General features: G+C 40.6%; 2 protein-coding genes and 1 pseudogene across 3 annotated transcripts; 2 read left to right on the top strand and 1 right to left on the bottom strand.

Moving 5' to 3' along the window:
* The first annotated feature begins 1,258 nt into the window (after positions 1-1,258).
* LOC110538263 (lysine-specific demethylase 8-like) lies at positions 1,259-5,578 on the top strand (annotated as a pseudogene). Its single transcript, XR_016485267.1, has 8 exons — positions 1,259-1,387; positions 1,837-2,294; positions 2,499-2,669; positions 2,771-2,903; positions 2,991-3,038; positions 3,903-4,173; positions 4,775-4,827; positions 5,190-5,578. The product of XR_016485267.1 is annotated as a lysine-specific demethylase 8-like (transcript).
* Positions 5,579-6,249: 671 nt separating this feature from the next.
* On the bottom strand, positions 6,250-16,211 carry nsmce1 (NSE1 component of SMC5/6 complex). Its single transcript, XM_021624978.3, has 8 exons — positions 15,767-16,211; positions 8,142-8,274; positions 7,798-7,919; positions 7,625-7,702; positions 7,361-7,507; positions 7,155-7,271; positions 6,665-6,791; positions 6,250-6,499 (listed from the first exon to the last, which is right to left on the bottom strand). The coding sequence occupies exons 2-8, from the start codon at positions 8,257-8,259 to the stop codon at positions 6,390-6,392; spliced, it is 819 nt and encodes a 272-aa protein (XP_021480653.1). The 5' UTR covers positions 8,260-8,274; positions 15,767-16,211; the 3' UTR covers positions 6,250-6,389.
* Positions 15,958-20,168, top strand: LOC110538260 (uncharacterized). The gene is made up of 11 exons (XM_021624974.3): positions 15,958-16,216; positions 16,380-16,420; positions 16,630-16,727; positions 16,840-16,966; positions 17,068-17,234; positions 17,363-17,514; positions 17,609-17,753; positions 17,849-17,942; positions 18,054-18,132; positions 18,480-18,556; positions 18,698-20,168. Exons 3-11 carry the CDS (start codon positions 16,673-16,675, stop codon positions 19,815-19,817), a joined length of 2,016 nt encoding a protein of 671 aa, XP_021480649.3. The 5' UTR covers positions 15,958-16,216; positions 16,380-16,420; positions 16,630-16,672; the 3' UTR covers positions 19,818-20,168.
* Positions 20,169-26,808: the final 6,640 nt, after the last annotated feature.

Genomic DNA, 26,808 nt, shown 5'->3' with positions numbered 1-26,808 from the left:
GAGCCAGTGGGTTTGGCGACGAGTATGAAGCGAGGGCCAGCCAACGAGAGCGTACAGGTCGCAATGGTGGGTAGTATATGGGGCTTTGGTGACAAAACGGATTGCACTGTGATAGACTGCATCCAATTTGTTGAGTAGGGTATTGGAGGCTATTTTGTAAATTACATCGCCAAAGTCGAGGATTGGTAGGATGGTCAGTTTTACAAGGGTATGTTTGGCAGCATGAGTGAAGGATGCTTTGTTGCGAAATAGGAAGCCAATTCTAGATTTAACTTTGGATTGGAGATGTTTGATATGGGTCTGGAAGGAGAGTTTACAGTCTAACCAGACACCTAAGTATTTGTAGTTGTCCACGTATTCTAAGTCAGAGCCGTCCAGAGTAGTGATGTTGGACAGGCGGGTAGGTGCAGGTAGCGATCGGTCGATCGATCGATATAACATTGTTCTGGCACGCCCGTCTCTTTATTTTCAACTCTCCATTTTGTAGCATTTCTCTTATTGAATTAAACTCCGACATTTTCCTTTTTGCATCATTGGATGGACGTTAACTATTTGTGCCCAAGTTCCCAAAAGCATTTGGCAATTACTGTGCATTTGGCGATTGCCAACAGTTACGCCCTAAAACTTGAGCTTAAGCACTAATGCCAGATAAAAAATTAAGGAGAAAAAAATGAAAGCCCTAGGTATGAATTGCACAAGAATGATACATTTATGGACTTTTTAATGCATTGTTTTCTTTTTATTCAACCCGCACAGTCAAAACCCAGAGGTGCCTTATCGCTATTATAAACTGGTTACCTACGTAATTAGAGCAGTAAAAAATAAATGTTATTTCATACCCGTGGTATACGGTCTGATATACCACAGTTGTCAGCCACTCAGCATTCAGGGCTCGAACCACGCAATTTATAATTATAACTAAACATTGTTCTATCGTGATGGAGAATCTGGGGCAAATTACAGTATTTTCAACCTAAATTTAGTTTCCCCGTAAAAACGAACGAAGACGCTCAGGCGTCTTTTTAGATATTTTCTAAACCTGCTAAATTAGGTTGGCCAATAGCAAATTACAAAATATATAAAGAATAACAGCGCCATTTGGCGGCTGCAGGGCTACTATGTCACTAGCCGCTACTGAAGCTAGACGTCAGCACAGCTGGAGGCTAGATCAAACTGCCCACTCTTCAGACTGGAGCAAGGGGAGCTGGCAGGATAGATGTATTTCGTTGTTTTTTTAACGAAAAATGTGCTTCGTGCAAAATTATGTGATATTACTGTTTGCATGATCGAACCCTATCATCACGTCGACAAGGAACATAAATAATGTATTCGTTTTCTACACGGAGGTATTTTATTGCAACACCAGCGTCTACATATGTCGATAACGGTAACTACAAGTGTTTTGGGCATTATGTGTTTACCATTTATTTGTCCACATGTTATCTTATTGTTGGGGTATTAAAGAGAACATGTGCCCAGGGATTATACGTTTGCTTGTGGAAGAGCCATACAGTATTTCATTAGATATCTGATCCACTCTAACAATATTTGGGGATAGGGGTCTTTGTTTCTTGCTCTTACCGCACTCGCTCCCTGAAAACCTCTGTCTCTTCAAATTTAATTCACTGACATGTCACACGTGAGGAATGATATGGAAAATGGTGGTTTTAATAGAAGTCTTGTGTATTCATTAGAGTTAACAGGTGGCAAAGGTTTTGCAGGTAGGCAGCCCCCAGCTAGTTAAGTGAATGGTTATAACATTAGTGGTTTTCAGACCAGATGGATTGTGCACTGTACCATTTTGATTGGGTCTAACAATTGTCTCTATTTCCATAGCACTAGTCTATGGCAGAACTGTGGTCAGCTATCTCTGCTGCTTTGCCTGTGACGGAGGCAGAATTTCCACTTGACTTCAGTGAAAAAGTTGAGCCCAGTGTGGTGGATGTGCTGAAACGTTGCAGGCAGCAGCTGTACACCGGGAGCGGTCGATGGAGGCAAAACGCTCAGATCATCTTGGACTTTTCCTGGGAGAAGCTCAACACAGGAACATGGCGTGATGTGGACAAGGAGTGGAGGTGTTTGTATTCATATGGCTGTTCAAAGTAGCTGCCCTATGCCGTAATGATGCCTCATCAGCTACAGTGCAGGAGGCCATACGGACATGTGACTTGGGCCTGCTCATGGGGGCAGCCATCATGGACAAAATTTTATAAACCTTTGTAAGGATCCTGCAAAATGATATCGGGAAGAGGCACTCCAATGAGTAGAATCCCAGTGAAGGAGTTAGTGCCAAGGTGGATTTCATATCTTATACTGTGTATGTTGTGGCCTGTTGCTTTCTAACCAATCAATGTGAGCCTGTGTCATATCCCTTTTGTTCTTTCTCATAATTTTCTTAAAGGCTACTAGGCTATTTTATTTTGCTTTGCATATTGCCTGTTCTTCAAGTCAAACTGTGTTAGTTTATGCTATGTTAAATTATATTTTCTCCTCAACAGAAAATGAAGGTGTACTGTGTCAGTGCCTGTGGTCAAGCAGGTTCTGGCAGTACCAAGGATACACTGTCCATCATTGGAGAGCTTCAAGAAAGATTACTTGGATCCCCAAAAGCCAGTCATATTAGAGGGTATCATAGATCACTGGCCAGCCTTCAAAAATCACCCTTGGAGGTACCTTTTTCTTTATTTTGTGTCCTTCTCTAGTCCCTTGCCCTTACCTTCTCATAGTCCCCTAGACACCTCTGTTGATTTTGTTTTTTCCCTTTGCAAAGCATAGAATACCTGCAAACTGTTGCTGGTTGTCGGACTGTACCTGTTGAAGTGGGCTCAAGATATACCGATGAGGAATAGTCACAGACGCTCCTTACGGTCAATTAATTAATCGATCGCTATATTGTTGTGAAAGTAAGTACTTCCTCAATATTACCCTAAGAATTAGCCAAGGATAGATGCTCTTCACTCAATGCCTATTCCCGCTCTCTCTCACATTAGGACGCATCAAGTTTGGGAAATCTTGCTCAGCACCAGCTATTTGATCAGGTTGGTCATTGCCCTGTCCTGTTTTTTTACATAACACATTTGGGTGAGGATGTCAGTGTTGATATATACTGAACAAAAATATAAACACAACATGTAAAGCAATGGTTTCATGAGCTGAAATAAAAGATCCCAGAAATGTTTCACATGCACAAAGAACATATTTCTCTCGAATGTTGTGCAGCAATTGGTTTACATCCCTCTTAGTTATTAGTTATACTTTGCCAATATAATCCATCCACTTGACAGATGTGGCATATCAAGAAGCTTATTAAACAGCATAATCATTACACAGGTGCACCTTGTGCTGGGGACAAAGGGTCACTCTAAAATGTGCAGGTTTGTCACACAGCACAATGCCACCGATGTTTTGAGGAAACATGCAATTGGCATGCTGAATGCAGGTATGTCGACCTGAGCTGTTGCCAGATAATTTAATGTTAATTTCTGTACCATTAGCCGCCTCTAACATCGTTTTAGACTTTGTGATACCGGCCACCAGGACAGCTGATGAAACTGAAGTGTTTGTCTGGAATAAAGCCCTTTAGTGGGAAAAACTGGTTAGCTAGGCCTTGCTCCCCACCCATGGATGCGCCCCTGCCATTCATGTGAAATCCATAGATTAGGGCCTAATGAATTTTTCAATTGACTGATTTCCTTCCTTATATGATCTGTAACTTAGTGAAATTGTTGCGGTTATTTTTGTTCACTATAAGACTAAAATACAACAAATGTATATTTTACTGGAAATGTAGGATACAGGCTTCTATAATGCTTGCCTCCATTTTTGTATTGTACAAATGACATTTAAAGCATACAAGTTTTTCAGTTACAAAAACACTTTTGTTCAATGTACTCTTCTCCAAGGTCCCCGAGCTTAAAGATGACATCCGTATCCCTGACTACTATTGTCTTGGTGAGGGAGATGAAGATGACATCACAATCACCGCCTGGTACGGCAACTGCTCCGCCCGCAACCGTAAGGCTCTCCAGAGGGTAGTGAGGTCTGCACAACGCATCACCGGGGGCAAACTACCTGCCCTCCAGGACACCTACACCACCCGATGTTACAGGAAGGCCATAAAGATCATCAAGGACATCAACCACCCGAGCCACTGCCTGTCATCCAGAAGGCGAGGTCAGTACAGGTGCATCAAAGCTGGGACCGAGAGACTGAAAAACAGCTTCTATCTCAAGGCCATCAGACTGTTAAACAGCCACCACTAACATTGAGTGGCTGCTGCCAACACACTGACACTGACTCAACTCCAGCCACTTTAATAATGGGAATTGATGGGAAATTATGTAAATATATCACTAGCCACTTTAAACAATGCTACCTTATATAATGTTACTTACCCTACATTATTCATCTCATATGCATACGTATATACTGTACTTTATATCATCGACTGCATCCTTATGTAATACATGTATCACTAGCCACTTTAACTATGCCACTTTGTTTACATACTCACCTCATGTATATACTGTACTCGATACCATCTACTGTATCCTGCCTATGCTGCTCTGTACCATCACTAATTCATATATCCTTATGTACATATTCTTTATCCCCTTACATTGTGTATAAGACAGTAGTTTTGGAATTGTTAGTTTACTTGTTGGTTATTACTGCATGGTCGGAACTAGAAGCACAAGCATTTCGCTACACTCGCATTAACATCTGCTAACCATATGTATGTGACATAAAATTTGATTTGATTTGTTTGGGCCAGGAGGTACAGTGTCCCCCCTTCATCAAGATCCTCAACACAACTTCCTGGCTCAGGTGAGCCTAACACATCCAGCGAGTAGGATCAGACTCAGAGCAATTTGGACCCTGCCAGAGATGTGATATAGTATTTCGGCAATCACAATTTGGTGACTGCATGGTCCCCTATTTTGTAACAGGTGGTTGGGAGAAGGTACATTAGACTGTATTCCCCTGACACCGAGAAACTCTACCCTCACCAATTGCAGCTCCTACACAACACTAGTCAGGTTAAAATTCCATTTAAAATCTCTTCATGCACCAGGTCTATGATCTTAAACAATCTAGCATGTAAATGATCTACCTAAACTTTTAGTGCTGCATACTTTGAATAGGAGAAATGAGTCAAGTGTTTAAACACAAAGCTTTCTTTAATGCAGGTGGAGCGTCCAGACGTGGTGCGATTCCCAGAGTTTGTGAAGGCTCCCTACCTAGAGTGTGTGTTGCAGCCTGGGGAGGTCTTATTCATCCCAGTCAAGCACTGGCATTACGTGCGTTCTTTGGAGCTCAGCTTTTCTGTGAGCTTCTGGTGGTCATGACCCACGATGAGGGATCCAGATTCAGGTTGTTTTTAGTCAGAATTTTGGTTATTGCAGTGGTCTTGTAAAATGCAAGTCCTGTGCTCACGTATGTTGTGACTTAGGTCTGAATGTTATTTTCTTCTTAAACAATCATTAACATGTCTGTCCTTTCATTGCTTCAGCCCTCTCAGCCTCATCCACCAAATGGCTTTAAAAACACCTTATTCTATAAACAAATTCATGGTTAAGTGAATGGTAATTCAAAAAGGAATAAGGTTGGAAACGAGTCTCAATTTACATAGTTCACAACAGCGATTCATATTGAAGAAGTATGGGACATTTGCTGAACTCAACTTGAGTAGAGGAAAATAGCCTATCACTATGGCTATTTTACATAATTAAAAGTGTCCCACCTCATATCCATGACAAAGGAAAGCCAGTTGTGTTCAATCTATCAACACTTGAATGTGATTATGGCACACATTGAATACCAAGCTACCTGCATGATTGGCGCTTGCTTCTACTCATTACTAAATTAAAAGAAGGAGCAGTTAGTGTATGCTCATTTCCTACTGCATATAAAATATGGAGTTGTTACCCATTTAATTTGATAGGGTATGCTTTTTCAAATTAGCATATTTAATTGTTCCCAAATTATTCCTGCAGATACTCAAAGATGAGGTAATGTCCATAATGTATTCAAATAAGGCAGTACTATTCTAATTTAACATCCTAATGAACCACAGGCACAAATTATGTACACACAGCTTTCCATTTAAACTGCCTGAAAGAATGATTGAAGTAGTTGCCACACTTCCCAGAATTGCTCCCCTAGAAAGTAACTTAATAAAAATCAAGATAATCAAGTTAAAAGTGGAGCTCACGGGAGGCCATTGACAATTCAATGAAAGTTAGATTCTTTCAGGAGAACATCAAACATTTTTATTATATATTAAATGTTATAATCAACATTCAAACTGAAATTGAGTTCTCTTTACATTTGAAGGAAGGCAAAACATTGTACTGAAAGTTCTGACAGCTATACATACATCCGTGAGGTTATGACCTCCTGGTCCTCCGGGTCTGAGCTGTAGACCGAGGGGTGGGGGCCGTGTTCTCTTTGGCTGCTGACTGAGTCTCGCTCTGAGAGGACGGAGGTCTATACACATCTATAGAGAAGGGAAAATGATATGAATGACTAGATAAGATAGGTAAATATGTTTTTTCTTCGTCTGAGTCGAAACAGATGAAAGTGATATGTATACACAGACCATTATATAGACTATCATGGTACCACTTGTGTTGCAATTCTTTGATCAGCGCAACATTATTACCTGGGATCTCATGTGGCCAGAAGTCCTCACAGGCAGGGCATCGTGGATCAGTCCTTCCTTTGAAGTATCTGGCGACACAAGGGGTGTGGATTTTGATGCCACATGTAGGATTTTCACACATCTGGCACTGAGAGGTAAAAAGACCAGATTATTACAAAAATGAAGCATGAAACCAAATGCATTGCCTAGAAAGCCAGGCTATATCAGTGGTGTCAATCCCATTTAATTTCAGGCAACATATTTTGAGTAGCAACTACACCATTCATGAGAAGCATATCCAACAAAACATTAGACATGCAACATTAAACATTCTACCTTCTAGCAAGTTTGAACAGAGAGCAGAGGACTGAGAAAAGTGAGTTTGGGAATCTGACAAAAAGCAGATGTTACACCAATTTGGATTTGACATGGGCTCCAATTTAGCTAGCTGGAGGAATACATTAAATGCAACTTATTTACTGCAATTTAAATTGAAGTTGTATCACTTTACCTGCAAGGCCACATTGTGACAGATATGGCAGACCTTGACCTGGTCTTGATACAACATCCGAATATATTGCTCCATCTCCATTATACATCGAGTGGAGAGAGAGTAGTCTCCATTTTTCTGAAGAAAAGACAAACACAGATTGCAAGTCAATCAGTGGCTCAAGAAGCAATAACTGCATGCATAGAATGTGTCTTCAGAGACAGTACCTCATTCAGCCACTTATCCTGAACAAGCCTGTTTAGTACATGTTCCGTTTCTCTTTTCTTTAGCTTCTTTGTCTGGAGGCTGTCGGCACAGTTAAGAATGTCCGTGGAAGAGGCGGTTCCATTGTCAGAGTCCACAATTAGGTCCATCTAAAAAAACAGATACAAAAATAAGAACATGCCAGTTATTACAGAGATATTCAAATGTTATTTCATTCTTTAAGTCTTATTGTCAGTCATTTACAATTTACTAAAAACAGCACTCACTGTTTTTCGAAATAATTCCAACTCGTTGTCTGCATAATCAGTTGACATCCTGGTCACATCCGTTTCAGCCATGTTCACCTGGACAGGAGAAGATGTCAACAGGAAAAATAAGAGCAGTTCATGATGGTAGTAGTAAAAGAGCTTTGTGAATGAATTTGATTAGTGTCACTGACCAAAGCATGGTACTGAAGACCATCCTCCTCAGACATCCCTTTTCTGATCTGCATGAACATGGGCTGCAGCTGGGCATTGATAACCTCAATGAATTCATCAAGTTTATCATGAGCATAGTGTGCTGTATAAAAAGGGGTACATGTGAGTGGCCCTCAACAAAAACATTTTTGTCCAGTTTCTCAGACCTAGATTAAGCCTATTCCTGGACTTAAAGGCACTTACAATAGAGAATCTCTATTGTGTCTAGAAAACTGGACCTTTGAGTTTAAGGGTTTACCATGCTGACACAAAATAAACAGTAGAGGACCCGGGGCAAAATAGTACGCAGCTATGCTGTTCTTACCACCGTGTGTCTCACAGCAATGCCGGTGGAGAGCCCTTGCCTTGGCACCATCAATGATCCCATTGACCATCATGGTTTGCAGGAACCTTTTATGGCTTTCTCCCAGTGGTCGAGACATGGTGCAAGGAAAGCCCTAGAAAACATTCAACAACGATTTTGGATAAGCAGTATTTGAGGGTGTGAGATTCCATTGGACCCCACACAATGTGGTTGACCAATAATTGCTAGTGCTTGGGCACACACATCGACAAGCCAATTTGCCTCTTTGCATTACAGGCTGACGTTAGCTCACAGATGAAAGTGGTTAGCTACACTGAACAAAAATATAAATGCAACATGCAAAGTGTTGGTCACATGTTTCATGAGTTGAAATAAAATATCCCAGAAATGTTCCATAAGCACAAAGCTTATTTCTCTCAAATATTGTGCCGAAACTTGAGCATTTCTCCTTTGCCAAGACAATCCAACTGACAAGTGTGACATCAAGAAGCGAATTAAACCGCATGATCATTACACAGGTGCACCTTGTGCTGGGGACAATAATATACTGTTCTAAAATGTTGTTTTGTCACAACACAATGCCACAGATGTCTCAAGTTCTGAGGGAGCGTGCAATTGGGATCCTGACTGCCGGAATGGCCACCTGAGCTTTGCCAGAGAATGTAAATGTTAATTTGTGTACCATAAGCCACTTCCAACATCGTTTTAGAGAATTTGGCATTACGGCCAACCGGCCTTACAACTGCAGACCACGTGTACGGCATTGTGTGGGCGAGCTGTCACCGTTATGAACAGAGTGCTCCATTGTGGGTTATGGTATGCTCAGGCATAAGCTACTGACAACAAACACAATTGCATTTTTATCAATGGCAATTTTAATGCACAGAGATACAGTGATGAGATCCTGAGGCCCATTATCATGCCATTCATCCATTGCCTCGTGTTTCATCATGATAACGCACAGCCCCATGTCGCAAGAATTTGTACACAGTTCCTGGAAGCTGGAAATGTCCCAGTTCATCCATGGCCTGCATACTCACCAGACATGTCACCTGTTGAGCATGTTTGGGATGCTCAGGATCGACATCTACAACAGCGTGTTCCAGTTCCCACCAATATCCAACAACTTCGCACAGCCATTGAAGAGTGGGACAACATTCCACAGGCCACAATCAACAGCCTGATTAACTTTATGCGAAGATGATGTGTCACACTGCATGAGGCAAATGGTGGTCACACCAGATACTGACCGGTTTTCTGATCCACGCCATTAGATTAGGGCCTAATGAATATATTTCAATTGACTGATTTCCTTTTATGAAGTGTAATTCAGTCAAATCTTTGAAATTGTTGCATTTATATTTTTGTTCAATATAGTTATGTTAGCTAGCTCGCTCAGGGTTTGTGTGTAGCTCTCCGGTAGTAATAGACAACGCAACGTACTCACACTGGCTTTACAAATATTAGGAACACCTTTAACAAGGGATCATAGCTTCCACCTGGATTCACCTGGCCAGTCTATGTAATGGAAAGAGCAGGTGTTCCTAATGTTTTGTACAATCAGTTGTGTATATAGATCTCACACACACACACACACACACACACATCAAACGTTGCGAGAAGGAGGTATCTGGAATGCAATATGGTGACCGGAGTATGGGAGAGTGGGTGTGAGCACTCTGCTATAGGTTACACCAAAGACAGAAGAGTATGGTTTAGAAACTCTGTTGTCAGACGGTTTTAATTGAGCAATGTTGTTTGTTTATTTTTTGTTTCTTACTACGCCACTACTGTACATTTGAGCTACAGTACCGTGAGAGTTTGGACATTTGTTTTGAAGCCAGAGGATGAGTCGTGAGTCGGATTTCACTGTTTTAAACAAATCATTTTACATTCAGTTAAACTGAAGACAGTTTATTTTTAATTTTTAAATATTGATGATGGGTGTACTGTTGCTTCATGGGTTGTATGTGTGTGCTTACTGTGACTATCACCCTGATATTGGCTACTAGGTAGCTACTTCCCATGCCGTTGCCGGACAGTAGTGCTTGTTAAGCAGGAGCGAAGGGCACAGTGTCCCGGTGTTGTTGCCGTTCATGCCCTTCCTATTGAGTAGTAGACTATGTATGTATCAAGGTGACATCCAGATGGTTATCAATATTAGTTATTTCTTATGTAGGCTGCTATCAAATATGTGTAACTAAAACAAAATACTTCATCTGTGTCGTTTACAGTGGGAGGAAATTAAGAATAGTGGGCAGAACAAGCAAGGAGGTGGGCAAAGCCAAGTACAAGCTAGTTAGATCCTATTGGCTTGTTGTAGCATGTATTTGCATATTTCTGTTAGGGAATGCATCCTCTGGGAAGTGTCTTTGTGCACAAACTCAATTCAACCTTGCACTCTTAAAAACACACTTATCTTTTACTTTGGCAAAGCGCCAACTCTATAAAACTTGATGCACTGTGTTCGTAAACAGATTTTTGTTTTGGGAACAGAAAAATGTATTGAGATCAGATGTATCATCGATGAGAACATTTGCAGAATGTCGGAACAGTTTCACCTTGTTCCATCCTCTCCCACTACCTGTGTTTGGACTTCCTCACTACCATATGTGGTGGTGAGAAAACATTCTAAATGGATGCTTCAGCTTTATAGCCACTGTGACGTGTCTAGTTTGCTATCTTACATTAAATAAAAAATGCCCACGTTACCTACCGCCGGCGACAAGACCGTGATACCCAGTAGGAAGCAGGCACGCCGATACAACGCCACGTAAAACGGTCTTGAGTGGCAAATCTGCCCAATTAGCCCATTCACTTTCCATAAACCCACTCCGTTTGACACACCCACTCGCCCAGTTGTCATATTGGGCTGCAGCGACCCATACTTGAGCAGGAAACACTCTTTCCATGCCACTTCAATAACAATGTTACTTTTTTTAGCAGGTTAGGAGACTGAGGTTAAGGTTAGGAAAAGAGTTTGGGAAAATGCTCTCCTAATCTGCTATGAAAATCACTTTGTATCAAAGTGGGCTGAAAAGATTGTGTCCGATGTATAGTTGAAGTCAGAAGTTTACATACACTTAGGTTGGAGTCATTAAAACTTGTTTTTCAACCACTCCACAAATTTCTTATTAACAAGCTATAGTTTTGGAAAGTCGGTTAGAACATCTACTTTGTGCATGACAAGTAATTTTTCCAAACAATTGCTTACAGACAGATTATTTCAGTTCAAATTCACTGTATCACAATTCCAGTGGGTAGGAAGTTTACATACACTAAGTTGACTGTGTCTTTAAACAGCTTGGAAAATTCCAGAAAATTATGTCATGACTTTAAAAGCTTCTGATAGGCTAATTTACATTATTTGAGTCAATTGGAGGTGTACCTGTGGATGTATTTCAAGGCCTACCTACAAACGCAGTGCCTCTTTGCTTGACATCATGGGAAAATCAAAAGAAATCAGCCAAGTCCTCAGAAGAAAAAAAAAATGTAGAACTCCACAAGTCTGGCTCATCCTTGGGAGCAATTTCCAAATGACTGAAGGTACCATGTTCATCTGTACAAACAATAGGACGCAAGTATAAACACCATGGGATCACACAGCCATCATACCGCTCAGGAAGGAGACGCGTTCTGTCTCCTAGAGGTGAACGTACTTTGGTACGAAAAGTACAAATCAATCCCAGAACAACAGCAAAGGACCTTGTGAAGATGCTGGAGGAAACAGGTACAAAAGTATCTATATCCACAGTAAAACATGTCCTATATCGACATAACCTGAAAGGCCACTCAGCAAGGAAGAATCCACTGCTCCAAAACCGCCATAAATACACCAGACTACATTTTGCATCTGCACATGGGGACAAAGATTGTACTTTTTGGAGAAATGTCCTCTGGTCTGATGAAACAAAAATAGAACTGTTTGGCCATAACGACCATTGTTATGTTTGGGTGAAAAAGGGGGAGGCTTGCAACCAAAAGAACACCATCCCAACCGTGAAGCACGGGGGTGGCAGAATCATGTTGTGGGGATGCTTTGCTGCAGGAGGGACTGGTGCACGTCACAAAATAGATGGCATCATGAGGCAAGAAATAACATCTCAAGACATCATCAGGAAGTTAAAGCTTGGTCGCAAATGGGTCTTCCAAATGGACAATGACCCCAAGCATACAGTGCCTTGCGAAAGTATTCGGCCCCCTTGAACTTTGCGACCTTTTGCCACATTTCAGGCTTCAAACAAAGATATAAAACTGTATTTTTTTGTGAAGAATCAACAACAAGTGGGACACAATCATGAAGTGGAACGACATTTATTGGATATTTCAAACTTTTTAACAAATCAAAAACTGAAAAATTGGGCGTGCAAAATTATTCAGCCCCTTTACTTTCAGTGCAGCAAACTCTCTCCAGAAGTTCAGTGAGGATCTCTGAATGATCCAATGTTGACCTAAATGACTAATGATGATAAATATACAATCCACCTGTGTGTAATCAAGTCTCCGTATAAATGCACCTGCACTGTGATGTTTGCTTTTTTAGGTGACTCCAAGCAGGCTGTGGTGTGCCTTTTACTGAGGAGTGGCTTCCATCTGGCCTGATTGGTGAAGTGCTGCAGAGATGGGAGAACCTTCCAGAAGGACAACCATCTCCACAGAGGAACTCTAGCGCTCTCTCAGAGTGGCCATCGGTTTCTTGGTCACCTCCCTGACCAAGGCTCTTCTCCCCCGATTGCTCAGAAACATCTCAAGGATAATCAAAGGAAACAGGATGCACCTAAGCTCAATTTCACATCTCATAGCAAAGGGTCTGACTATTTGTTTTTTATTTTTAATACATTTGCTCAAATTTCTAAAAACCTGTTTTTGATCTGTCATTATGAAGTATTGTATGTAGATTGCTGAGGATTTGTATTTATTTAATCCATTTTAGAATAAGGCTGTAAAGTAACAAAATGTGGAAAATGTCAAGGGGTCTGAATACTTTCCGAAGGCACTGAATGCATAGATTGCATATTGATTACGAAGACCACAATAACATGCGCACCTATATCTATGACAAACCCTGGATAAGATGCTTGGGATAAGCTGATTTTAGATGGGATACTGTGGCATGTAGACATCTTATCCCGTTTACTGTTGTTTTTTGCAGCTCAGTTTTGCATATCACGGGTGTTGTGTATGGGGTCAATTTCACGCCATATGTATTGAATTCAAAATAAAATAAATTGTGAACATGAAAAGAATGTAAACATATGAGGACGGGTGAAATAATGGATGTTGAAATCAAAAACCAAACAATTGAAAGCAAAATGTGTAGAATTGTAGAGCCAGTGACACATCAAATCATTGATTGGGTTAAGATGAACCGTCACTCCAAAACTAGCAGACCAATGGAGACTCATTGTCTATGCCTCCCTCTAAACCCCGCCCTTCATGGAAAAATAATGCCAAAACTCGCAATTGAAAAGACTGGCAGTGAAAGCAAAGGTACGAGTAGCTTAACAAAAAGGTAGTACATGCAGGCAAGAGTGTAGGCAAAATGTATCCAATAGGATTGGTTGCTGGGAAATTTTAACAGAAAGATTTTTGCATTCGTTTTCAAATTTAAAAAAATATAATTTGTCATAGAGTTTTGCTCTCGCGTTAAAATTATTTGCTTACAAGTTTTGGGGTTTTGCGTTTGACATCTTATTTTTGTTTAGAATTATATACATTTTGCTTTCAATTGTTTGGTTTTTGATTTCAACATCCATTATTTCACCCATCCTCGAAAATATGTTTACATTCTCTACTTTATTTTTCATGTTCATTATTTCATTTTGAATTCAATACATATGGCGTGAAATTGACCCCATAGTTTTGTGACGTTTTCATCTGATTGTCAAACAAATCACTTCAAAAAGCACACTACCTGCACAGTTCCATCCACCATAATAATTCCATTTAGCTGACACATTGAAATACTGTCTGCTTGCATAACAATGTCAAAGAAATCACATTACACAAGCATTGCTATTTTCTCAAGAGATGCTTCAAGAAATAAATAATTTGTCCACTCCTGTTCCCTAGACAAAATAAAAATGTGTTTTTCCATCTTAAGAAATTCATAATTCTGCCTGAGTTATATTATATTAAGCTCTAGTACATGTGAGAGGTTGTAGGCATACAGTCAGTGTCCATATCAGTTACGATTCCATTTAATCCTTATGAATTTAAAGGAGGAATATTCATGGTTACAGGGATACTCTTGAGCGGGATATCAAAGGTGCATGTAAAGAGCTTATCCAGAATAATACTGGGATATGAGCTACTATCCGGAATACTGTATGCATATAAACGTGGTTATATTGGGGTTGTTAGTAGGCATGCGCGATATATCGGTGAACATATCGGAATCGACCAATATTAGCTAAAAATGCCAACATTAGGTATCGGCCCGATGTCTTGTTCAACGCCGATGTTAAAAAACGATGTCAAAGCTACCGTGCATACCTATATAACGTAGGTACATGACATAATGACGCCATCTAAAATTTTGCGCTACACGTGCAACACAGCATTCCTAACCTAGCCCACAATGTCTGCTGTGTGGATCAAGCAGTCATTTGAAAGAGTAAAAACATTTCAGCGAGACGACTCAAAGGCGAAATACCATTAAATCCAAGATAATGGAATTCATTGCCCTTGACAATCAACCACTCTCTGTCGTTTGCCGACTGGTCGAGCACCGGTACACACTACCAAGTGCGCTATTTTTCAAATGTTGCCCTCCCGAAGTTACACAATAATAGCATCACTGCTATTTGCTTCACAACATACAGACTATGGAATGTCGTTTGGGTCCCCGAAACTTCTGGGGTAGCTAGCTTTACCTTGGTACCTAGCTAGCACCAATACAACCAGCCTGAAAACAATGACCAGTAGAAACTGCAGTCATTTTCATTATTCTTAGCAATGATTTGGGAATCCTTGTAAGTAATAGCTAGGTTACCACTTGTTGTTCGCCTATTGAAATTGAACTTCAGTTCATGAAAATAAATAGCTAGCCAGCTACTTAACACTGTTGCCCATAGCTGACGTTATAAGCAGCCAGCTAGCTTCATCTGGCTAGTGAGGCTCGACCGGACCGGGTTGTGTGTTGTGAAGCTAGCCACAATAAGGATTGATACTATTATTTTGAAAGCCAACCGCAAAATCCACTATTGTGGCTAATCCTTATTGTGGTCTGAACTAGAAGGACAAGCATTTCGCTACACTCGCATTAACCTCTGCTAGCCATGTGTATGTGACAAATACATTTGATTTTGATCATTAGTTGTTAGCCAACTGTCTGGAGATGTTCTGAAATTAGTGATTTCTTGTTTTTTATTATTTGTGTAAAGTTAGTGGTTTGACATTTTTGCTTGACGGTTAGGCGCTAGTAATTTCGCTGCATCCCCAATAACATCTGCTACTGTGTAAGGCAACGCGATCAATAAACTTTGATTTGGCTAGTTAGTTATTGTTAGGCAACCAACAGTAACAACATGTAAACAAATGTTCCGGACAAAATAGAGCAAAAGCAATATATATGTATAATACAAAACATATATTAAACTTCAAACAACAGCATCCGCACTCACCAGGCAAGTCAGTCGTTGCTCTGTTTTGTTAATGATGGTTCCTTTTACGTCTGTCAAAAGTTAGCTAGCTAGCTTTTTTTACGCGGGTTGTACGTGAGACACGCACGGGTCTTCCTCTTCCCTTGTAGTTACGTTTCCGGTGTTTCTGGAAAACCATCTTGAAGCCAAGGTGCTACCGCCCCCAAGCGGACTGGTAGACCAAAAGCATCTCAAGCAAAAAGGCAAACAGTACAGTAGCTATGGTTTAGATTGGAAACTATATGGCTCGGTGTACCTTGTCTTAATCTGAAACCGGACTTCCCGGCAATAGACCAAGTTGCAAAAAGATTGCAGTATTATTAAGATGTCATTGATGGAATTCGAAGTTGGTAATCAACCATAAAACAAAAATAAAGCGTACGTGCCTGCGACATGGTCATACAAGGAAGGGGGGCGAACTTCCCATGAAAGGTGTGTCCTATTGGATTTGTAATTTCCAGTAAGCAATTCGTAGTTGTCAAAACAGCAGCTCTTTCTATTTGTGTAAAGTGACAAATTATTGTTACCACTGTAGATCGTATGAAGACTATATACTGTATAATAGATTCATTGTTTTTTCTTTGTTCTTTTAAAGGAATGAGTACTTCCTCAAAAGTATAATATATCATTGTGTGGGTGAGTGACTTTCGATTTGCTATATCTCTATGTAATCAAGGGAATCTAGTGGGAAAGTTAGGTCTATTAACAAAAGCAACAACTGCGGACCCACAAAAACCGTATTACTGAATTAATAGTCACTTCTTCACATTTAGCCTACATGTAGCCTATTTTAATGTGCAGGAATTTAAACACTAACATGAAACATTTTCTCTTTCTGATTTCAGATTTAATTATACTGTGTGGTTCACACTAAAGTATTCAGCAACAATGTTTCTATTGATTATTATATTCACAAACTTTGGGACTTTGATAGCTGATGATGGTAAGCAGTCTTTTGTATATAGCCTATAAACATGTAAGTAGATTTAACCTCAGTATTTTTGCCTGATCATGATTAACATTTGACAAGATTTTTGTTTGTTAATTACTTGTAGCAGTGAGTGACGGAAATCTTCAATGCTTCAACGATTATGACAAAAGTATGGTTTGTCATTTTACAACTGACAAGTCTAAGTGTGCTGAATACAACATGACATTGGAATTATTGAGCTCACAAAATATGTAAGTTTATGATTGTTTATGTTTTTCTATTGTCGATGTTAATCTCACCAAGAAGTCCTATTTAATTTCAAAACTGCATTATTATTCAACTTGTTTCCCAGAGGCCAGAATGATTGTACTTTCAAGGAAAAGGAGAGGTCCAATGATGTTTTCAAATGTGGATGCTCCATTGATCCAATGGTCCTTATTATTGGGGAGGAGTTTAATGCAACACTTTGGAATTCTGGGAAGCGTCTAAATTCCAAAATCCTCTGTATCAAATCCAGCAGTGAGTTGCATCTACATATGCAGATTGCTATTTGAAAATGAATTACTGTTATAAAGAATATTGCATGAAATTAAACCATTCTTTAATTGATTGATATGTCAAACCATGCCTGTCATTGCCCTATACAGTAAAACCCAAAACCCCCACCATCCAAAAGGTGAAACCAACAGAAAATGGGAATTTCCTGGTCAAATGGAAGACAAACTACCCTGATGATGCACCGCTTTCTAAGGACTTGATTGCCGAATTGAGCTACAGAAAGAAAGGAGAAACAGATGAGGTAATGTAGGGTATACAGATATACAGCATTCCCCCTGTTCGCTGTCACATCACAATGACAACATTCCCTCTAGCCCTTTCCTTTGTTCCGACAGGTGTCCAAAAATGACTCAACAACTTCTCATGAATTACTTGGCAGAGACTTGGAGCCAAACACCATTTATGCTCTGAAGGTCAGAACCTATACTGACATGAGCGGCCATTTCAGTGACTGGAGTGAAGAATTGGAATTCACTAACCGTAAGTGACTAAATGAGATTTATCATCCATGGGTTTTCAAACCTTAATTTCACTTTCACCTTGTAGCTCATTGTATATTCTTCTCTGCTCCACAGCTGCATCATCTCGGAAAGTACTCCAGATTGTCATTGTTTTCAGTTGCATTGCTGTTATCATCATCACAAGTGCTTTGTTTTGGTGCAGTGTTAGGTAAGTTGTCCTGACATGTCTGTAGGTGACAGTATGTCTGTTTCCACAAACATTTGTTATCATATGTTGGCCCTATAGGCTTTCAAATCGTTCTATTTCCCCCCTCTGCAGACTCAAAACCAAGTTGTGGGATAATATTCCTAAATGTTCAAACCCAGACCTTTTGTATATGGTTCCAGGAGTGCCTAAGGTGAGGCTCTATCTCCAATTATAAAAAACTTTTTTAGGGTAGTTACATTCGTAACTAGTTTAGAATAGCAATAAAGCACCTCAGCGGTTTGTGCTATATGGCCAATATACCACAGCTAAGGGCTTTGTCCAGGCACTCTGCGTTGCGTTGTGCAGAAGAACAGCCCTTAGCCGTGGTATATTGGCCGTTTATTTATTTATTTATTAAGCCTTGGCCATTTAATTATTTATTACGAAGTATTGCTTAAATAGTATATGTTTAAATAAACTGTAAGCCTTCATTTCTTTCATACTGTAATTCCTTCCATTTGTGTATTTGCATTTAGTGATTTTTGTTCTCCACCACAGGTATTGTCTCCTCCCAAAATACCTTTATCCTCCATCTATGTTGATTCTTCAAAAATGGACACTGAAGGAAAAACATGGTGAGCGTATAGCTGCACTATAAACATAGCAAAATGAAAAGGTTTCTTCAGGTTCAGTCCTATTTGTGTGGGCAATCTAGTCCTTGCAATGAAAATAAGTTTTAATTCACTGAAAGTTGCCCGCTTGTCTTTTCCCTACAGGACAAACCCCTCAATAGTAGATGGGAGCAGTGGAAGAGGTAGTGGTTCAGAGCTTGACTCATCATCTTCCCTGGGTTATGCCCACACATGTCCCATGAGCCCAGAGCCTAGTAATGTGCAGATCATTAGCCATCTTCAAGAGGCCCTGAGCAAAGTCTTTCCCAGCCTTGTTCCTTTGGACGGGAATCCTCAGTCATTGCTCTTAGCCCCTCCTTTGACAGATGATGGTACACAAATGAATTGCCCTGAGCCAAATAGAGACATTGGTGTGTGTTCATCTGACTACAATCCTCTTCCTTTTATGAGTGAGTCTGGAGGCTCTTGTGGGTCGTCTTGTTACAACAATATTACCTACTCCCCCTCAGTGCCCCTCAACTCCATTCAAGAGTTAACAACAAGCAAGACATCCTCATTTCCTATGCAGCCTCTGCTCTTTTGTAACTCCTCCTACCATTCTGGTGAGGCTGAAGTGTTGAAAAATGCCCATCCACAGCTGTTTCTTGGTACTGGTCAACAAGACCTTAACTTGTCCACTAACTGTGCACCCCTCTTGCAAACCGAGTTTTCATATCACCCGTGTGATGGCACCAGTGATGATTCAGAGACTACCACGTCAGCAGAGGACACCAGTCTGATCTATGGCTCTAATGACAGCAATGTGTCCGAACCTCACAATGTTATCAGTGTCGTTGCTGGATATCAGAGCTTCAGTGAGGCGGTCGGTAAGGACAATGAGAGAGGAACTGATGCCTTCGTGGATGTGCCACTGCCACTTAAGGGTTTCCAGGATGTGGACAGTAGCGAGCCACTGATTTACGATGTGAATCCATGTTACCACAGCCTGCCTGACCCTGGATGCTGCCTCCCCCCGAGTGACGTCGATTATCAGACTTTACAGAGCCTGGGACAAAATAGCCCAGATCAGTGGGTTTCAGACAAACTGCTGAACAAGTGTTTGGAGACTGAGATCCATCAAAGCTCCATGGGGAACATGCCTCTAAATGTCATATCCAACTCACATAGAGGACAATATCCGATACTTGGAAATCCCTTTCTTACTGCTTTCTGTTCAGACCAAGCCATGCAAATAGACAATGACAGCTCCTATCATTGTGTGTGATTCTACGGTAGACACTTTTGCACTTTACAATTTCTTTTATTTTGGGGACTTGAGCTCATATATATGTTTTTTTCTATATTATACAAACAGTTTGAATACCATTCTGCCATGAAAATGCTGTAGCCTCAAGTCCAGAAATGTTCCACATTTAGGATGTACAGCTTCTGTAAATAAACATGTGTGTGTGGGGAAACTGCAACAGTTAATTGTTGAAGAGATATAACATGTCTTGTCTTTGCCTCATCTGTCTGAAGCATGTTGTTCATCATCTGGGATGTAAAAAAATAAGGATGTGTACTTCAGTTGAAATACTGAGCAATAACATCTTGATTAAACATCAAGGTCGTCAAACTGGTCTCCAGCCTCTGAAAGTGACTTCTCTTCTAATAGCTTCCCAAAATAGTCAAATAGTCAGACAGTTTCATTGCATCTGATGTTTGATAGGCTAAATAGTGTTAACAGTACAAGCCACATGCAAACATTGAGGTTGGATTTCTGATGAAAAAAGTGGTAGGCCTACTTCCTTATTCTGCGCTGTTCCTTTAAACAGGCACATTGCAGCTTCCATGGAAATACACGCCCAGAAAGTAGAGCCAGCCTCTGATGTCACAGATGTGTTGCGAATCAGGTTAATCAACAAAAAAATATTTGTTTAGGGTTATTTTCTGAGGATGAAGTTCATGTTTGTAGTGTTTATTGTAGAAAACATAAACACTTTTTTCCCTTCAAAGCTCTTCGCTTAACTGGTGAGATTACCAGACTAGTGATGGTTTATCATGCAGACCATTGAGAGGCGTTTGCCACAGTTTAACCATCAATAATAGTATACGATTGGAATGACTGAGACATTCAGCATAATTTATTTCATGGTATTGTGGCGATTTTGTGACAGGCTGTTTTTGAACAAAGGCCAAGATAGAAGTGTGGAGACACCTGGGGGGGTGGTGAAAGGCCATTTTCACAGAGCCACAGGTCTGCTATGCCAACTTGTCATGCTTATATTGAGCAAGCATGCAGGAATGCATGGTGGCATTCACAGCTATGTCATACTTCAAATGCTTTGGACAGGCAATGCAAGTGATGGAAATTAATTTTCGCGGACTTCATTGCAAAATTGAATTTTGTTGAGGATTAAAAGGCAGCTCAAAGGTTGTCTTGAAAATGTGAATTTATTGAGTTATTCTGTCATTGGCACCACTTTCTGTTATTGCCATTTAATAGCTCAAATACCTATGTACTTCTCTGTGTTGCAGGCACGTTAAGCTTCGGTCCAGTTAGTGTTAGAAATACCAGGTGAGCGCTTGTAGATTCCAATAGGTAAGGTACATTTCAGGACTTATACCACACATTCTTCTTAATGTTTGTATGCAAAGCATCAAGTTGCACAATTGACTAGAAAATAGCACAAAGGATGAACACTTTAGGATTCTGATTATAATGCAATCAATACTCAATTACCTGTGAAGTACTGCGGGACCTATGGTGCCCTCACTGGTCCAGTGCTTCTCTAAGGTCGTCATCCACCTCTATGATTTATGGGCCCTGCTCTTGAACCTTGCTTGGAAAACAAATTAACTGCAGTGATGTCACATCTTCCTGCCAGTGATCAACATTAAAATGTCCTTTTTAGAGGGAGAAAATATATATCACTTTTATGGAGTACTAACAATGAAATCCCTTTTATCCGGTTCTTTTTGGATTTCTATCTAAATTGTTGCAAGTGTAATAAAATGTTGGACATAGATGCATTTGAAGGTGAGCATTTGTAATGGAAAATATTTTAGGTTGAAAGTCTGCATCACCTTTAATATGTACCCAGTGGTGTAAAGTACTTAAGTAAAAATACTTTAAAGTACTACTTATGTCGTTTTTTGAGGTATCTGTAGTTTACTATTTATATTTTTGTCAACTTTTACTCCACTACATTCCTAAAGAAAATATTGTATTTTCTACTCCATACATTTTCCATGACACCCAAAAGTACTCATTACATTTTGAATGCTTAGCAGGACAGGAAAATTGTCTAATTCACGCGCTTAAAGAGAAAATCCCTGGTCATCCCTACTGCATCTGATCTGGCGGACTCACTAAACACAAATGCTTTGTTTATAAATGATGTCTGAGTGTTGGAATGCGCCCCTAGCTAACCGTAAATTTAAAAAGTAAGATAATCGTGCCGTCTGGTTTGCATAATATAAGGAATTTGAAATGGTTATACTTTTATTTTTGATACCTAAATACATTTTAGAAATTGCATTTACTTTTGATACTTAAGTATATTTAAAACCAAAATACTTTCTACTTTTACTCAAGTAGGATATTACTGGGTGACTCATTTGGGTCATTTTATATTAAGGAATCTTTACTTTTACTCAAGTATGACAATTCGGTACTTTTTCCACCAATGTATGTATCACACATTTTATATAACGTGCAGTACCAGAAAGAACTTGCAATCGAAAACAGCACACGCAATCTATTGCCATGGTGGGAAAAAAGAGAAGTGCATTATCATGAGGATGCAAATGTCTCTGCTTGGACTGAGTTAACATATCCGTTTCCTGTATATAAGAAAAGGAGAACCGCAACAGTATAGCTGCAACCTGACAGTCTTTAGAAATGAATAGTTGAAATAGGAGTTGAATTAGAGTGTTTTTTATTGTATGATCAACGTTAATGTTTCCTTTATTCTGATCTAAATTGATGCCTACAGTTGTATTTTAGCACCATCTCCTGAGCATAATGTGTATTGCACGTTGTTGTCCCACACAATAACCTCTGATTTTGAATGTGCAATCTAGAACTTCAATTCCCAGTAAAAATGAAAGTGTTGCACTTGCCCAGTGACGTCTACCAACACTTTGGGAGACACTAACCGAAGAAGCGCAAGTTAGCGCACCTGTTGGTTTAAATGTTTAAAAATCGGATTGTGTTTGTACCTTCTCGTTGCCACAGAAGATTCATATGGCAAATCAGTTACTTTAACCATTTTTTTAAATAGAAATTTGCTTAATTTAACAGATGCAAGCAACCAAAACATTAACAGGCACTTAGTATGCATGGCTGACATAAAAGGATAAATGTTCATGCATATAGATGTATATTTTTTAACTACTCTGCTACATGCTATGGGCACTGAAAATAAGTTGTACAGTAATTGTATTATTACAAGGCAATATATATATATTTTTTAAATCACTGGATAGCTCCTGTAAGCTTTGGCATGGTGGATGTTGAGAATTGTCATAGACTAAATTTGAACAATTTTGTCGATCTATACACATTTCAACACAGCATTAAATTTTCCGGTATACATCAATATCGTTGGTTATAATTAGTGTGTTGTGCAAGATAAGTTAAAGCTAAGACATTGAAGGTGCAAAGTATCTTTCCTGTTAAAAAACCTAGAAATGTAAGTCTGAAATACATGACTGTGCCAGTGTTGAAATGATGGGTCCTAATACTCTTGTTGTAGGTCTATAGAGAAGTTCTGTATTCTTTCCACCATGAAGAAGCAGAGTGTTCCAGTGAAACCCAGGATGACCATAATGAGCAGTTGCCATGAATAATGTGTCCCTGAACAAAGGTGGGGTCAAATTCAAAAGTAACAGTCAGTATCTGGTGTGGCCACCAGCTGCATTAAGTAATGTAAATCAAATCAAATGTATTTGTCACATACACATGGTTAGCAGATGTTAATGCGAGTGTAGCGAAATGCTTGTGCTTCTAGTTCTGACCATGCAGTAATATCTAACAAGTAATATAACCTAACAATTTCACAACAACTACCTTACACACACAAGTGTAAAGGAATGAATACTAATATGTACATAAAAATGCATGAATGAGTGATGCCCGAACGGCATAGGCAAGATGCAGGTTTTGGTCGCGGGCCGTGTCAGTGGCACTGTGTTGTCCTCAAAGGGAGCAAAAAAGTTATTTAGTCTGTCTAGGAGCAAGGCATCGTGGTCCACGACGGGGCTGTTTTTTTGTTGTTGTTTTTTTTACCTCCTTTTCTCCCCAATTTCGTGGTATCCAATTGTTAGTAATTACTATCTTGTCTTATTGCTACAACTCCCATACGGGCTCGGGAGAGACGAAGGTCGAAAGCAATGCGTCCTCCAAAACACAACCCAACCAAGCCGCATTGCTCCTTAACACAGCATGCCTCCAACCCGGAAGCCAGCCGCACCAATGTGTTGGAGGAAACACCTGGCTACCTTGGTTAGCACGCACTGCGCCACCTGGGAGGCCTGGTTTTTTATTTTGTAGTCCGTGATTGACTGTAGACCCTGCCACATACCTCCCGTGTCTGAGCCATTGAATTGCGACTCCACTTTGGAGTCTGCTTTAGTTTCTGTTTATAGGCTGGGAGCAACAGAATGTAGTCGTTGTCAGCTTTTCCGAAGAGAGGGTGGGGGAGGGCTTTATATGCGTCACCGAAGTTAGAATAACAGTGATCTAGTGTTTTGGCAGCCCTAGTCAGCACAATCGATATGCTGATAGAATTTGGGGAGCCTTGTTTTCTGATTAGCCTTGTTAAAATCCCCAGCTACAATAAATGCAGCCTCAGGATATGTCATTTCCAGTTTACAAAGAGTCCAATGAAGTTCTTTCAGGGCCGTCGATGTGTCTGCTTGGGGGGGATATACACGACTGTGATTATGATCGAAGAGAAATCTCTTGGTAGATAATACGGTCGGCATTTGATTGTGTGGAATTCTAAGTCAAGTGAAAAAAAGGACTTGAGTTCCTGTATGTCGTTATGATCACACCACGTCTCGTTAATCATAAGGCATACACCCCTGCCCTTCTTCTTACCAGAGAGATGCTTGTTTCTGTCGGCGCGATGAGTGAAGAAACCAGGTGGCTGTACCGACTCAGATAGAGTGTCTTGAGTGAGCCATGTTTCCGTGAAACAAAGAATGTTACAGTCTCTCTCTAGAATGCTACCCTTGCTCGGATTTCGTCTACCTTGTTGTCAAGAGACTGGACATTGGCGAGTAGTATGCTCGGGAGCGGTGCGTGATGTGCCCGTCTACGGAGGCTGACCAGAAGACCGCTCCGTCTGCCACTTCTACGGTGCCGTTGTTTTGGGTCGCCGGCTGGGATCCGATCCATTGTCCTGGGTGGTAGGCCAAACACAAGGATCCGCTTCGGGAAAGTCGTATTCCTGGTCATAATGTTGGTGAGTTAAAGTTGCTATTATATCCAATAGTTCCTCCCGACTGTATGTAATAAAACCTACGATTTTCTGGGGTAACATTATAAGAAATAACACATGAAAAAACAAAATACTGCATAGTTTCCTAGAAATGCGAAGCGAGGCGGCCATCTCCTCCTCATGGACTGCACCAGATTTGCCAGTTCTTGCTGTGAGATGATACCCCACTCTTCCACCACAGCACCTGCAAGGTCCCAGACATTTCTGTGAGGAATGGCCCTAGCCCTCACCCACCGATACAACAGGTCCCAGACATGCTCAATGGGATTGAGATCTGGGCTCTTCACTGGCCATGGCAGAAACTGACATTCCTGTCTTGCAGGTAATCACGCACAGAATAAGCAGTATGGCTGGTGGCATTGTCATGCTGGAGGGTCATGTCAGGATGAGCCTGCAGGAAGGATACCACATGAGGGAGGAGAATGTCTTCCCTGTAACGCACAGCGTTGAGATTGCCTGCAATGACAACAAGCTCAGTCCGATGATGCTGTGACACACCGCCCCAGACCATGACAGACCCTCCATCTCCAAATCGATCCCACTCCAGAGTACAGGCCTCGGTGTAACGCTCATTCCTTCGACGATAAACGCGAATCCAACCATCATCCATGGGTAGACAAAACCGCGACTCGTCAGTGAAGAGCACTTTTTACCAGTCTTGTCTGGTCTAACGACGGTGGGTTTGTGCCCATAGGCAACGTTGTTGCTGGTAAAGTATGGTGAGGACCTGCCTTTACAGCAGGCCTACAAGCCCTCAGTCTGGCCTCTCTCAGCCTATTGCGGACAGTCTGAGCACTGATGGAGGGATTATGCGTTCCTGGTGTAACTCGGGCAGTTGTTGTTGTCATCCTGTGCCTTTCCCGCAGGTGTGATGTTCCTGTGCAGGTATTGTTACACGTGGTCTGCCACTGCGAAGATGATCAGCTGTCCGTCCTGTCTCCCTGTAGCGCTGTCTTAGGCATCTCACAGTACAGACATTGCAATTTATTTCCCTGGCCCCATCTGGAGTCCTCATGCCTCCTTGCAGCATGCCTAAAGCACGTTCACGCAGATGAGCAGGGACATGGGCATCTTCTTTTGGTGTTTTTCAGAGTCAGTAGAAAGACCTCTTTAGTGTCCTAAGTTTTCATAACTGTGACCTTAATTGCCTACCGTCTGCAAGCTGTTAGTGTCTTAACAACTGCTCCCCAGGTGCATGTTCATTAATTCAAATCAAATCAAATCAAATGTATTTGTCACATACACATGGTTAGCAGATGTTAGTTCCGACAATGCAGTAATAACCAACGCGTAATCTAACCTAACAATTCCAAAACTACTACCTTATACACACAAGTGTGAAGGGATAAAGAATATGTACATAAAGATATATGAATGAGTGATGGTACAGAACGGTATAGGCAAGATGCAGTAGATGGTATTGAGTACAGTATATACAAATGAGATGAGTAATGTAGGGTATGTAAACAAAGTGGCATAGTTTAAAGTGGCAAGGGATACATATATTACATAAAGATGCAGTAGATGATATAGAGTACAGTATATACATATACATATGAGATGAGTAATGTAGGGTATGTAAACATTATATTAAGTAGCATTGTTTAAAGTGGCTAGTGATATATTTTACATCACTTTCCATCAAATCCCATTATTAATGTGGCTGGAGTTGAGTCAGTGTGTTGGCAGCAGCCACTCAATGTTAGTGGTGGCTGTTTAACAGTCTGATGGCCTTGAGATAGAAGCTGTTTTTCAGTCTCTAGGTCC

This window comes from Oncorhynchus mykiss, chromosome 12, assembly GCF_057628025.1.
Source record: "Oncorhynchus mykiss isolate SJ-2025 chromosome 12, ASM5762802v1, whole genome shotgun sequence".
Taxonomy (NCBI): Eukaryota; Metazoa; Chordata; class Actinopteri; order Salmoniformes; family Salmonidae; genus Oncorhynchus; species Oncorhynchus mykiss.
Note: the sequence above shows the minus strand (reverse complement) of the source record. Positions and strands in the feature narration are given on the sequence as shown.